A 14,526-nucleotide genomic window follows, 5' to 3' on the forward strand; every position below is an offset into this window, starting at 1 on the left:
TGACCCAAACTCAGATCTCCCAGAACAAATGTGAGATCAGGTGCGGTAACATGAGTTTGTAATCCTAGCAGTCTTGGGGTGAGATGTGAGGCTGAAGCAGGAGAATTGTCCGGAAGCTTGTGGGTCAGCTAGACTTGAATCCACAGTGCAGCAGCAGAATAAAGTGTGGAATGCCTCAACAGGGTGGACAGTGTGAACTGACCCTTAAAGTTGTCCTCAGTTCTACACACACACAAACACACACTACACACACAAACACACACAAACACACACACACACACACACACACACACACACACACACACACAAACATACACACACAAACACACAATACACACACAAACACACACACAATACACATACACACATAAACACACACATACATACACAAACACATACTACACACATATAGTAATGAATATTTAAAGTAACAAATGTTCAATACTTGGGTTGACTGTGTTGATGAGTAAATTAAGTTCAATATTGAAATTCTACTTTAGTTTCTGATCTTACTCAAAATACAGTGCCCTATGGATAGGAGTAACAGAAATATTTACGGCAGAAGTCAGCATTTATTCCTGCACATCAACATGCATTTGGAGTGAGGTCAGTTTGGGTCGTGTCCACCTCTCCCTCATTCCTGATGCTCTATGGGCCCATTGTCAAGACATCACAGGGAATCCTTCCTTCCCATGCTGAGTGGAGATATTGTCAGAATGTCCCTGCTACTGTGGCTCCTGCTGCCTACAAGGTAGAGGGCCATCTGTCCCTACAACAGTCACGTATAAATAAAGAAAAATCTCCAAACATGTTTCCTCTGAGCCGAGAGTTTGAAGCATCTGACAGCAACGGGCAGCGATGCAGCACTAGAGAACCTTAAATAGGGTCGACAGGCACTCAAGTAAAGCAGGCAGGGATTTCACAATCCACCCATCACCAACCTCCCCTCATTTGCTTCACTAAATGAAACAGAAACAATCAGTGTCCCTTTTCACTGTGGAAAATAGCTACTTGCTTTCTAGATATTACCCATAGGCAGCGGAGTTTGCATTGAACTGGGTGTCTTTCAATCTTACTTCATCATGTTTTACCATTTTGGATCTCTGTAAGCAACATATACAACTGAAAGTGCATACTACTTATAAGATGAGATTGTATTTCTCACATAAAAGATAATACTTCTCAAGTGGTCCTGAGTCAGAGTATTGCTGCATTACCTCATCCTATGTGATGTCATTGAAATGGCTTTGCTAGCCCTACAAAGCAGCTGGGACTCTGCGGGTGGCTTCAAGATAGTTCCTGGTATGCTGGAGTCAAATGTTCTCCACAAGAGTGGCCAAGAAGAGGAATGAAGAGGGAAAGGCAGATTTTCCTTCATCTTGCATTCTCTCTGAGAAGAACATATCTTCCAAAATCCCACCCATCACATTTCCTCTCAAGTATCGCAAATTAGCAACAGGCTGTGTTCTAGAGAATGAAGAAACATGTCTTCAGTTTTTCAGCTTTCAGAGAGCTGCCAACAAACAGAAAGTTTGGGTTATCTTAGATTGTTTTCTCATAAAGACCATGACCAAGAGAAGCTTGAGGAGAAAAGAATGCATTGGGCTTGTATATCCTGATCACAGTTGGTCATTGATGAAAGCCAAGACAGGAACTCAGAGAAAAAACCTAGAAGCAGGACCCAAAGCAGAGAACATAGAGAAAGGACACTTACCAACTGAATCAGCTTGCTTTTCTTATACCTCCCAGGACCACCTGCCAAGAAGTTGGATGACCCACATCAATCAACAATAAAAAATGCCCCACAGACATGTTGACAAGCCAAATGAATGGAATTAACTCCTCAATAGAGTCCATCTTCACTGATACATACAGGTTTTTCACCTTGATTTAAAAAAAAAAAAACAGAGAGAGTGATGGTAACTGGTGAGTCAACCAACATCTGGGCGGTCTGATCTTCCAGGATATATATAGACTTTCTACTAGTGTATAACAACCTCCAAGCATTTTGACTTAAAATGACAATTTATTATTTCTCGTGATTCTGGGAGTTGGCTGAAGCCAGCTATGTGGCTCTGCTCCATGGATTGTTAATTGAATACACTAGTATTTGGCTGACTACAAAACAGCCATGATGAACTCCCGGGCCTTGCATTTCCAGCAGGGTTGCTGAGTTTTGTGCAGACAGACCTCCATCTCTCTCCATGTGGCTTTGCATCATTCACAAGTTCATCCTGAGCCTGTAAAAATGAGCCATGAAGTAGAGTGTAAAGGTAATTGTTTTTCTAATTCTACATTTGCTGTGGAACTTTTTGTTGAGTTGCAAATAAATGCACAAAAATGATAGGAATGCTCAGAGCCCCACCCCTAGACAATGAGCTAGAGGCAACAGCTAAGAAAGGGAGAATTAGCAGCTCCTCAGAATAAAGATCCTGATTGGCCATCATCTAATGCATAATGGTCAGCCCCGAATCATATACACACAGACAACAATATGGGCTTAGCTAATTATATTTATATATTTTTTCATAATATGTATAGATATGTAACAAAAATAATCACTAGCTTGTTGATAGAGCACATGTCTGCCATGCCTGAAGGCCTAGTTCAACTGTTGGCATTGATTTTTCCCTTTACTAGAAATCCCATGGAAGTCTTTTTGTATTATAGTTTGCTCCCCCAAAACCTAACAACTTTAGCCATCAATAGAAAGGGTGAGAGTTGCAATATGACTTGATTTTAATTTTTTTTCAGTGGCTTAAAACAATATTCACCTCAATTGCATAAGAGAGCAGGAAACTAGACAGAATCAATCCCTGACTCTATTAATGATACTCTGTTATGCCTGCCAGATAGTGTCCTAGCATAACTGAGACGCCCCACCTAGCAACTGACCAAACCAGATACAGAATCCCACAGTCAAACATTAGATAGAGCTCAAGAAGTCTTGTGGAAGAGTTAGAGGAAGGACTGAGGGACCTGTAGTGGATAGGAACTCCACAACCAAATCAACTAACCTGCACACCTGGGGGCTCCCAGAGACTCAACCACCAACCAAAGAGCATACATGGGTTAGACCAGGCCCTCCACATATATGTAGCAGATGTGTAGCTTAGTCTTCTTGTGGGTCCCGCAACAACTAGGCAGGTGGCTTACCCTGACTCTGTTGCCTGCCTGTGGATGATCCTGTTCCCCTAATTGGGCTGCCTTGTCTGATCTCAGTAGGAAAGTATGCACCTAGTCCTGCAGTGACCTAAGGTGCCAGAGTGCGTTGGTGCCCACAGAGGGCCTCCTTCTCAGAGGCGAAGGGGAAGGAGGAGAAGGGGAAAGAGGAGAAGAGGAAAGGCTGTATGAGGGGAGACTGGGAGGAGGTGGATGACTAGGATTAGGATATAAAGTGAATAAATAAATTTACTAATGGAAAAACAAAACAAAAAATCCTTTGTGCCTTCTACACAGTACAAATTCTAGGACAACCAATAATATATAAAGAAACTGTGTCTCTAAAATCAAAACAAAAACCAAAACCCACAAATTCCAGGTGTATAGAACAGCCAAACTTTTCTAAGTCAATACAAGAAGAAGAGGAAGAGTATGAGGAAAAGGGGGAGAAAGAAGGAAGAGGAGGAAGAGGAAGAGGAGGAGAGACAGCAGGAGCAGGTCACTAAATTGTGTTTAGAACAATCAGGGCAACCATGTAACCCAGTGAAGAACCCTCCATAACTGAGTTGGTGTCTCAGCACCCATGTTTCAAGCTTAAAAGACCCCAAATAACCTAGAAACAGAGACAGAACTTTGAAAAGTGATAGCATTTAAATTCATTAGAACTGCAAGAATTAAAAAAAAGTTAGAAAATTGTGTTTGATGAGTGTTTGTGAAACTATGTAAATGTGACATTTCTGCAGAGGCTTTATTTAGGAGAATGCATGCTGTCCCACAAATAACAATTTTCACTTGAAGTTTAGATAATAGTTGATATTAGATACTTTATGTAAAATCTGACATATTTTAAAATCTGGATTTTTAAAGTCACCTTCCGTTATATATAGCTATATTTTAAAGTTCCATCATATGAATAAAACTCCCCACAAGTTTTTATAATCCAGGTAATTACTAGATAGCTACTATTTGCCAGTCTGTTCAAGAATCAAACATGGTACTAACTAAAATATTCTGGGAGTGACACACATGTGACTACTTGTAACATTTTCAATATAGTTTGAATTAACTTTTCTATAGTTAACATATATTTATCATCAGTCTAAAGCAGAATTTACTGTATATTTTAGTTTTATGAGAATGCTATAATAAAGTATCACAGATCAAGGGTCTTACACAATTGCAGCATATAACATCATTTTTCTGGTGACAGGTCTAATATAAGGTGCTGGTAGTATTGTTTCCTTCGTAGGGATTCTGAGATAACATCTTCCAGCTGCTAGCAATGGTCCAAGGTCCCCATAATTCCCTAAACCATAAATGCTTTGCTCAAACCCCTCTCTTTATCATCACTTGCTGTTATCTCTATGTGTTGTGTGTTTGTATATCCTGTCCTTTCACAAGGACATTAGTGACTGAATGTGGGGCCATCTCAGTCAGAGTGACTTCATCTCAAGTTTCAGCCTATATCCTAATTATCTGTGAGAATATGATATTTCCTCATACTAATATAGACAGATAGGTAGATGGATAGAAATATATAGGAAGATAAACAAATAAAATGTAAAGATAAATGTGTTGAGGTTTGGTCTTTCACTATGTATTGTTAAGTACTGGCTCCCAAGGCCTGGCTGCCCTCAAGGAGAAAATCTGCACTAGACTCAAGAGACACTATGTGACCTTGCTCCCTAAGTTATTCTTGCTTGCTGAATAAAGATGTCTATATAGCTGGGCAAAATTGAGATAGGTGGGTCTTAAGGTTTCCAGGGTTGGGATCTGAGGGGAGCCATGAGGAGGAGAGAGAAGGTAGAGAGATGAAAGACTGCATGGGTTAGGTGAGTCATGAAAACATGACTAATCAACTGAAGTTAAGAGCAGCCTAGACAAAACATGGCAAATTATAGCTTGTGGTTATGAATGGGGAAGTAGATTCTAGTAGCACAGAGTGTGACTATCTGCCCAGGCCTGGGGCTGACTAAGGCTTACTACAAATATAAATGTTGTATGTCTTTTATCCCAGAACTGAATGATCAAAGGTGGGGTAGAAGCCCCCAATTGAGATTAAATATTTTCCACAACATAAATGTACTATTCGTCAATTAGGAAGTAAAGATCTCTTTGTTTAATGCTTTAGAGTTAAAGCACAATGAAATAGATGCCCTCTAAGCAAATATTCTCATATTAGCGTAAAAAATGTTCATAGAAGCGACCTTATTTTATTAAGAAATCATTTTAGTGAAGAAATGTTCTAAACATCACTATTAAGAATTTATTATAAATTATATGCATTTTACTTTATTGTTATTTATCAACACACATTTGGTCATGTGGGATGCTGACTATTTTGTTACTGTTATCAAGTAATGCTGTCCCTATTCTGTTTCGACCTCTCTGTTATCTTCTCTGTTTATCTGTTGGGTGTAAACATTCTTAGTCATGTACTCAAAGCTTGCAGCAGATTATAGTCCTATAATTCCCTTCCATGAGCAAACAATCCCCACGATCATTAAGGACACCAGAGAAAAGGAATTAACAGTTCCCTTAAGCACTAGGAACCTGTCCACTGACGTCATTGTAACCTTAACTGACATCACGGAGAGCAAGCAAACACTACAGAAACATCAGTCATGTGCTGTGTTTATAAACTAAACACTGTAAAGTAGAAACTATAACCTAGTATAATTTTGCATAGCCCTAAATATAGAATAAGAGGGATGCCCTGAAGACTGATAAATAGGAAAGAAAAAAGTAGCATGCATTCAAGAGAATTCTTATTATATGAAGGAAAAAGGCTGGTTTGATGACAGTGTATAGGACTTTAATGTTGGGTAATGTTTACCCAAGTCCCTAGTTATATTCAACCAAATGATGCAAAAATCAATCAATCGATTAATCAGTCATTCAGTAAATAAAGAAAAGAGGATTTCTTACTCAGGACTTCTGATTCTCAGCAGGGAGAAGAAATTCGGTAACAGAATCAGAGAGATAAGTTGCAATTGTTATCTTTTGTAGAATAAGTGACGATGAGGATGAGATTCATTTGTGGTATACTCAACAGATTGATTTATAGTGCTATGATTTAGGCAACAGGTGTCTGCATCAGATGTATAGTCTTGTCTCTTGGACAATTAATATTTGCTAAGGCTGTACTAAGTCTCTAAGCACCAGAGTAACAGCAGCAAGTAAAAAAATCCAAAGTCCCTGTTCTTGAGAAGTCCACAATCTGTACAAGGAGATAGATAATTTATAATAACCATAACAAACAACGAGATAATACATAGAGAGAAACTATGGTAAATGGAGGTATAATAATCGAGTGCTTTGGGTATTGTTGAAGGTGTTGGCTACATTGAATCAATGTCAAAAAAAGTTTGTTTGAGGAAGCAAGAACCTAAAAGAAAGTTTCAAACACAAATACCAGACATGAGAGTTTCCTGACATTTACCATACAGTGTAAAATATGGAAAATATATTCCATGTAATATAAGACACAAGAAAGCTTTAATGAAGCCAGGTACAAATGAACAAAAATGTTGAGCACTGACCTGGTGTGAGAGGCCATTTTCCTAATGAACTGTCTTTGCTCATGAAGTCTGCAGCACAGTTAGCTGTAGCAATAATACCAATTTCTCATGTAGACCAGGGGAAGATACTTCCTTTTTTTCTCAATGTCATTATAATTCGATGTATCCCTTAGAATTGTTTCAAACCTGGGGATCTATAGAAATGATTCCTGTTTTAAGTCGTGGAGAAAAAAACGATTCCCTAAGTGTGTAGGTGGCCAAATCCATCCTTAATGTATCTAAAGATTTAGTCCACCATTAACACAATGTTCTGCATTTCAAGGTATTTTTAAATTAGCAGTTTATTCAGCCTTCCCCGGAGACTGTGTGGCCTTGTATATGCCACTAGCTTGGCTCCATTGTTAATACCATCAGAGCCATTGAACCAAGTGTTAGTGTGCGTGGAGAGACTGTGCGAGTCAATTGCCAGCACAGAATTTTCTGACATAGGAAGGCATATGATCTCAACTTCTGCGTGCATACAGTGCAGATTTCTAGCTGAATGGTTCCTGATAATGGCGTCCATTGAAACACAATGCCTGGCCAGGAGCCAATGATTATGCCACCATACAAATCACTGCTCATCTGACTCCAGAGTGCCTCTTACAATGATAACATGAATCTTCAGTCCTGGGGTTCCACAAGATGTCACATTGGCTCTTTTAGTTTTTCATGGTTACTTGAACTGAAATTTTTATTTAGGTATTTTTTCTTTCATAAAATAAGAGGCTATAGATGCTTTTTTGAAAGAGGGGTTTTAAGAACAACTTCATAAATAGCTTGGTAATTTTCCATTAGGACAAAACCAATCTGCATTTGAAACCTAGTTTTATTAATTGTTTAATAGATATTTCAGTTCAAATTTCTCATATAATTATAGAACTAAAACAGCTTGGCTCATACTGTTAGCTAATGATCCATATATCATTTTAGTAATTGCAGAATTTAGGCCTCTTGCAGAAGATGCATCAGTTTTGTAAGAATTTATATAAATGTTCAAATGATGAAAACATACTGATATTTTTAAACAATAAACTGCACTACTTAGAATTTGGCTGCAATATCATTTTGCTATAACATATTATAAATCTAAAAATCTGTAGGCTACTCAGAATATGTGGTGTTCCATTAGTAGGTTCATGAAATGGTCTTTTTAATAGTTAAAAATAGATATAGATATAACATTGAAATTGATAAAAATAAAACTTAAATTTTATGGAGTAGTCCTATTCTATAAGAATTATACAGTAGTTAAAATATTTAACTAAAATTCCTCTCCTACTATGAAATAATCTGCCAGCTTCTTCTAGAAATAAGTTTTCCAGGTGTTTTAATATTACAAAGCTGTATTTTCTAGGATAGGAACATCAATTGCTCACGAAGAACAAGAATATAGAACCCAAATATTATATCAAGCACCACATAGGCAAACCACATGAAATATTTTTCTTGGTCCAAAGCTATCAGCTCACCCCCCCTCTTTTCTTGGTTTTCACAAAAAAAAAAAAACTGTTTTTTATTAGCTTCACATAAGGATTAAGCAAACATAAAGACTGTAAAAGTATCTTTAAAATGTGCTTAACAATTCATAAAAGAAATGAAGGAGATAATTTAAAAGATTTCTTATGGTTTGAAAATGCATTCCAAATATTCATTAAACATTTGAGTGAGTAAATGTGTAGAATATGTTTCTGACATTGGCGCTGGTTTGGTGGTATTTCTCTGATCAGATGGAAGTGCTATGCGTTATGCAGGGTGCATGCAGTTCATTCATGCATAAACAATATCATTTTCATAAATTAAAACCTTCCCTGCAGAAGGAACATCTGTGCCTGCCTTTGAATAAAAGATGGTGGCATGTGAGTTACTCCCTGACTGACTGAAAGAATCCCTACGCCTTTAGAGTGAAATTTTAAACACACACAAAATGAAAAAGAAAAAGAGTGAAGCAGAGCCTTCATCCTTCACGCCTACCTCTAATGAAACCCATAGTCTAGATTCTTTTGCTTCCCATTTTAAATGTTGTGATTCTAGAAACACCACCCTTGGTTCTTCTGTTGACTCTAGCAACAGTTTTTAGTTTGCATGGAGATGTCTAATTTTAATTACAGGTGAAACTGAGCTGCTTAATAGATCAGATCAGATCTGAATGTTCACTTTATGGTTTCCTGTGCTGGGAGGCTGAAGGATTCTGCTATCAGTATTGTGTCTCCTAAAGTCAATGGTGAGAAAAATCCAGGCTAGGAAGCAACAGCTTGATTCCAAAATAACTGCTCTGATTCACTTGGAAAGAGACAACTACATTTGGGGTAAAGTTGGGACCAGCTTTAATGTATTTCTGTGTGTGATAAAGGCTGGTAGAAAACATTATTTTAAATTACATTAATTTTTTTGAATGTTGAAATATCCCTTACTGCTACTGTCACAGCTTGATGGGGCCTCGTTGGCAACGTTATTACTATGGCTAATTGTTCCTGTCTATTAGATTACTCACGTTTTTCTGGAGCAGCTTACTAAATAAGGTCAGTTTTCTGGAACCCTTAAGCCACCAACGAGAAGGAGATTAAAGGAACATGCTTGCAAGGGAGGTAGGCATCCAATGTGGTATCCGAATCAGAGAAGGAACAATGACAGCAATCAGAATCACAGTAGAGACAATACAACTGCCAAAATGCTATTCCATAAAAATCAAGACTGTCAGTCATTTCTCATGGGAAGGGAAATGCCAAACTATTTATTAAGTAGACTTACCAGAAGTTAAGTTGGTGTGGTGTGGTGTGGTGTGGTGTGGTGTGGTGTGGTGTGGTGTGGTGTGGTGTGTGTGTGTGTGTGTGTGTGTGTGTGTGTGTTTATAAAATCAAAATATAAAATAGCAGGACTGTACAGAAAACTGTGGAGTAATATACACTCCTAAAATAGAACACAAATAGTATATACTTATGTACCAAAAGCTCACTAGCACTTTAGTGGAACAATTAGTGAAGACATCCCAAACACTTAATAGAACCATTATAAAATGCCTCATCTTTTGGGAGCCTTTCAATTAATTAAATAATTTTCCTACAATATCAGATATATAGTTTGGAGTGCAGGACTGTTTGAAAGAAAGCTATCTAGTTCAGGAAAGATACAGATAACAGAACAGTGAGAAAATATTCAATTTTGTTTATGCTTTAAATATGTATAAACAAATTAAACTAAGGTATTTGCTTATGTCTTGCTAGTTAATACTTAAGTAAATCCGCCTGAAAAATAAAAGAAACTTCTAACAATCATTTCAACAAACAGAGACAAACAAACAAACAAAGAGAGTAAAGGTGAAGACGTTTCACCTTTAGAAAACCAGAGTTTTTTGTCCAGCTTACTCTGTGCTCAATACTCCAAATAATAAAACAGAGGCGAGGTCTGTTTGTTATCTGAGAAGCCAGTGACCCTCTAAGCAAGATAACAGACTAAGCACAGGACAAGCTCAACTCTATATTTTATTCCTAATGTTTAACATTTAACTCAGCAAATACAGACGTTGATCCTCCTCGCTACAATTTTACTCTTTAAAATCCACTTTCGAAAGAAATGAAACAATTGTTTTGATTTTCCATACTATTTTTATTGCAACTGCATGGGAGTTTTCTAAATTGTGCATTACACCATAATACACAGGATTACAAACAAGATTACAGTACATGTCAATTCCAGTAGTACCAGCATCACATCTCAAACAGCACTTATTCTGGACTGCATTTTACATGCAACAGCTATTGTTCTAATTATGAATTCGATGGTTTGAATTTTATTTAAACTACTGTACTAACTGACTACACAGGTATAAAAACCCAACATTAACAACCTGAATAAATTTAGGCTCAGATTTATTACATGAATAGATGACAAACCACCATTTGTTTGACTATGTATAAAATCATGCATTTATATTTTCTGGAAACATCAATATCTTCAAACACTCCGTAAAATCATGGAATTCAAAGAAGTAAAAGACTAAAAAGAAAGAGTGCAAATTGTATGTGATAGTCAAGCAGCTTTTGATTTAAAGGAGTGTGTGTTGGCATTTATTTATAATATGTATTTACAAGCTTGTGCAAGTAATGAATTGATGTGTTTTGATAAGGAATGCATTTCGGTTTTCATCCTCTTGAGTGTTATGGGTCTGGTTTCTATTTTAGGGAGCGAGCAGGAAAAACTTTAAAGTGAGATGAATTGCTCAAATTGTGCAATTTGTTGGTTTTTTTTCTTTTCTTTTCTTTTTTACAATTAGAGAAGAAAGAAGTGCTAAGGCAACGCAATAACTTTCTAAGCACTTTTCTGCTGGTTTAAATTAGTTAAATTATTTTGTATAAATTAGATATAATTCTACTTTTCTGATATGTATAAAAATTGATGAAGCTGCATGGTTTTAAAATAGGAAATCCACGTTATAAAAAGTCATTAAAAATTCTGTACAAAATCACAACAAAATAATTCAGCATGGGAAAGGTCACAGGTAGTAAAATGCTGGTTGAAAAATATATATTTATATATATTTTAATTGGCCCATTACTAGTTTAAAAATTGCATAGATCCTAATTATTGCTTGTGATTTTTTTTATCCCGATCAGATAATTAATACGATCTGAATACAGCTACACGAAATTCGTGGTACACATTTTCTTTTTTACTTTACTGTATTATTATTTTTAAAATAGAAGAGCTATAGAAAACAATACATAAGGTGAACAGGAACTTTGATCCCCTGTTTCTTCCAAAGGCAGTAACGACAATAAATACATATATCACTTGAAGCTTTGAGTATTTGCACTTTGCAGCAATCTTAGCAAAAGGGCTGCCTTCTGTAAACAGGACAGTCACTGTACGCACAGTGGATTCGTTTCCCGGGAATAGTGAAACTGACGTGCCTCTAATCGTGAAAGATGGCATTAAGCTGGGCACTCATGACTCGCTCATGATGCGAATGGCTATCGAAAGACATAATGTTGTCTATGGGGATCTCGCAGCGAGGGGCAGCGGCACCGGAAGAGAAGATTGATCCGTGGCTTTGGGGCCCTGCCAGCGTCGCTGCAGGGTAGTGCATGGTAAAGGCATAATTTTTTTCAAACTCGGCGGATGGTTCGTGTTTGAAAGAGAAGTTGCCATTGATGCTGAGCGGCGGGCTGAGGGGTCCGTCAAAGGAAGGGCTGGTGCAGTCAGTTAGGGGGCTTTCAAAGAAGGGCTCCAGAGCTGCGCTGTAGGCGTGTGGCGGCGGCTTGACGTGGAAGACGTGGGAGCTGTCCATGGTGCCGTAGGGCGGGCTGGGCAGTCCAGGGGACTGGTAGGAGTAGGGATGCACCGGGAAGGAAGCGCTGGCGGTTGGCAGATGCGGGGGCATGTCCGGGTTCTGCTCAGGCAAGAAAGTCCGAGGGTTGAGCTGCAGGCAGCCGGCGACCAAATTGGTAGTGGGCTGGGACAAACCTTTGCAGAGCGTCTGTACGAAGGAGACCAGATCAGGGCTTTTGCCTGAGCGCAGGATCTCTGACAGAGCCCAGATGTAGTTCTTGGCCAAGCGCAGTGTCTCTATTTTAGACAGTTTCTGGGTCTTGGAGTAGCAAGGTACCACCTTGCGCAGGTTGTCCAGCGCCGCGTTCAGCCCGTGCATGCGGTTCCGCTCGCGGGCGTTGGCCTTCATGCGCCTTAATTTAAAACGTTCTAGGCGCGCCTTGGTCATCTTTTTCTTTTTGGGACCCCGTCTCTTGGGCTTTTGATCCTCCTCCTCCTCTTCTTCTTCCTCCTCTTCCTCTAGATCCTCATCTTCCTCCTCCTCCTCTCCCCCGTTTCTCAGAGAGTCCTCCTCTGCATTCATGGCTTCAAGCTCGTCCTCTTTCTTGTCTGCCTCGTGTTCCTCGTCCTGAGAACTGAGACACTCATCTGTCCAGCTTGGGGGACCTTGGGGCTGAGGCTCGCCCATCAGCCCGCTCTCGCTGTATGATTTGGTCATGTTTCCACTTCCTGTATTGAACAGGGAGAGAGGCAAGCAGAAGAAGAAAGGGGGGGAAATCCACCCGCTATATTTAAAAGCTGGATAAGCCTTCAGCTCCCTCTCCCTAATCCTACAGAAATGCACACAAATAGAAATACACAGGAGTCCACTGCAAAATGGATGCCTCCAGGAAAAGTTAAACGCAGTGCTTCATGCTGGCGTGTCTGTACCTCGGTGCTGCGTAGTAGGTACCACTAGGCCTGTCATGAGTGGCTATGGGTGCCTTTCCTAGTGATCAGCTCAACTGTGTGCAGGGCAATTATCTGGCCAGGTGCCCTGTGTGGAAATGCGTACAGAGTGCATGGTTTTCTGACTGTGTCCCAAGTCACTCCCAACTCACAAAAACGATGAGTTTGGAAATGGAATACTCTGAACTCATCTCTGCTCTGGCTTCGCACTACTTAGAGGTTTAAATAAATTGAAAAGCCATTACGTAATTTCCTAGCACTGACCCCAATTTTTAAAGAAGATTATATGGAAGGGAGAGCCAATGCACAGAGGAGGAAAGGTAGTTTCCATCAAATTATTTTCCTATCGACAACACATTTGGCCACAGAAGTGGGCACAAGTCTTCCATCCCTCTCTTGCCTTTCTTTCTTTGCCTCACCACCCCCCCCCCACGCCCCCGCTAAATTCCCACCTTGTACAAAAGCTCTGGCTCCCAGGCGAGGCTCTCCCACGCGCTGGGGATCAGGTGCAAAAGGCTCCTCTCTAATAAACAGCCCATTGAAAGGGCCGCCCGCTCTTTATTGGGGCTTTTCAAAGTTCGCCTCAAACCTCCCTTTAAAAGATGGAGTAATTACAATGGTCAGCGACTGGCAATGGTGAAGGTGCTGCTTCTCATAAGAACTGTAAAAAGCCTTTAGTAAAACAACTGAATGTCTGGCCCCAGCATGGGGACTTGGCCGCCTCTGGGACAGTAACAGGTAGCAGGAAAATTTCCTTCCTTTTCTCCCCCTCTCCCTACATTTCAGCTAAGCTATTTCAGAGTCCAATCGGTTTTCCAGTACTACATTCTCCTGAAATAGATAGTTTCATATGCACGATGAGCCTAAATATCTGTACACCAAATAAAACTATGGGCAGCAGGTGTTTTTGTTTGTTTGTTTTGTTTTGTTTTGTTTTTCTCTTTCTCTCCTTTTCTCCCCTGAATAAGTGAGAACTGGAAGTGGTTGTTTGCTTTGGGGACTTTCAAATAACCGCTTACAAATAATTACAGTTACTCCCCTCCCCAAACATTCTAAAAGCTTCTATACTATTAAAAATTAAATGTAATTAGAAAGCCTGCAGGGGGTACTTGAGTGCTGGGACTCATTACGTGCGAGTACTTGTGGGCAATTACGAGGAGGGACACTGATCTCAAATATAGGGACAACCGACTCCACAAATGTGCGCATGCAAAGTACCAAGGTACAGCTCTTCAATTATTGCTTTTATTCTCGGGAGAGTAAAAAATAGGAATCATAATTACCTGTTGTTAAAAGGTTCTGAATAGTGACGATCTCATAACCCTGGAGCCTCGGGACACCTTGCCTTCTGCGTGGGCGAATTCCTCGTGTCCCGGTGGCGCGGGCGCTAGGGTTATATAGCCGAGTTGCTGATGCTGAGCGCGGGCGGGGCCGTGAGCTGAGCAACGAGCAGGTCCCTGCGCCCCGCAATCGCGCACGCGTCCAGACTGAACGACTCCCGCCCTCATTCACCCCTCCCCAGAACTTTCCTCCCGCCCCCTTCCACCACCACTCCCCTCACCCCCACAGTACCTCCGCCCCTGCTCCT

At 39.8% G+C, this 14,526-nt stretch overlaps 1 protein-coding gene across 1 annotated transcript; it reads right to left on the minus strand.

Moving 5' to 3' along the window:
- Positions 1 to 10,307: 10,307 nt before the first annotated feature.
- On the minus strand, positions 10,308 to 14,307 carry Neurod1 (neurogenic differentiation 1). The gene is made up of 2 exons (NM_010894.3): positions 14,222 to 14,307; positions 10,308 to 12,719 (listed from the first exon to the last, which is right to left on the minus strand). The coding sequence occupies exon 2, from the start codon at positions 12,706 to 12,708 to the stop codon at positions 11,635 to 11,637; it is 1,074 nt and encodes a 357-aa protein (NP_035024.1). The 5' UTR covers positions 12,709 to 12,719; positions 14,222 to 14,307; the 3' UTR covers positions 10,308 to 11,634.
- Between the last annotated feature and the right edge of the window lie 219 nt (positions 14,308 to 14,526).

This window comes from Mus musculus, chromosome 2 (genome assembly GCF_000001635.26).
Source record: "Mus musculus strain C57BL/6J chromosome 2, GRCm38.p6 C57BL/6J".
In the NCBI taxonomy this organism is placed as follows: domain Eukaryota; kingdom Metazoa; phylum Chordata; class Mammalia; order Rodentia; family Muridae; genus Mus; species Mus musculus.

Excerpts from the sequence above, each read along its gene's own strand:
- Neurod1 (NM_010894.3), bottom strand. The coding sequence starts at position 12,708 with ATGACCAAATCATACAGCGAGAGCGGGCTGATGGGCGAGCCTCAGCCC.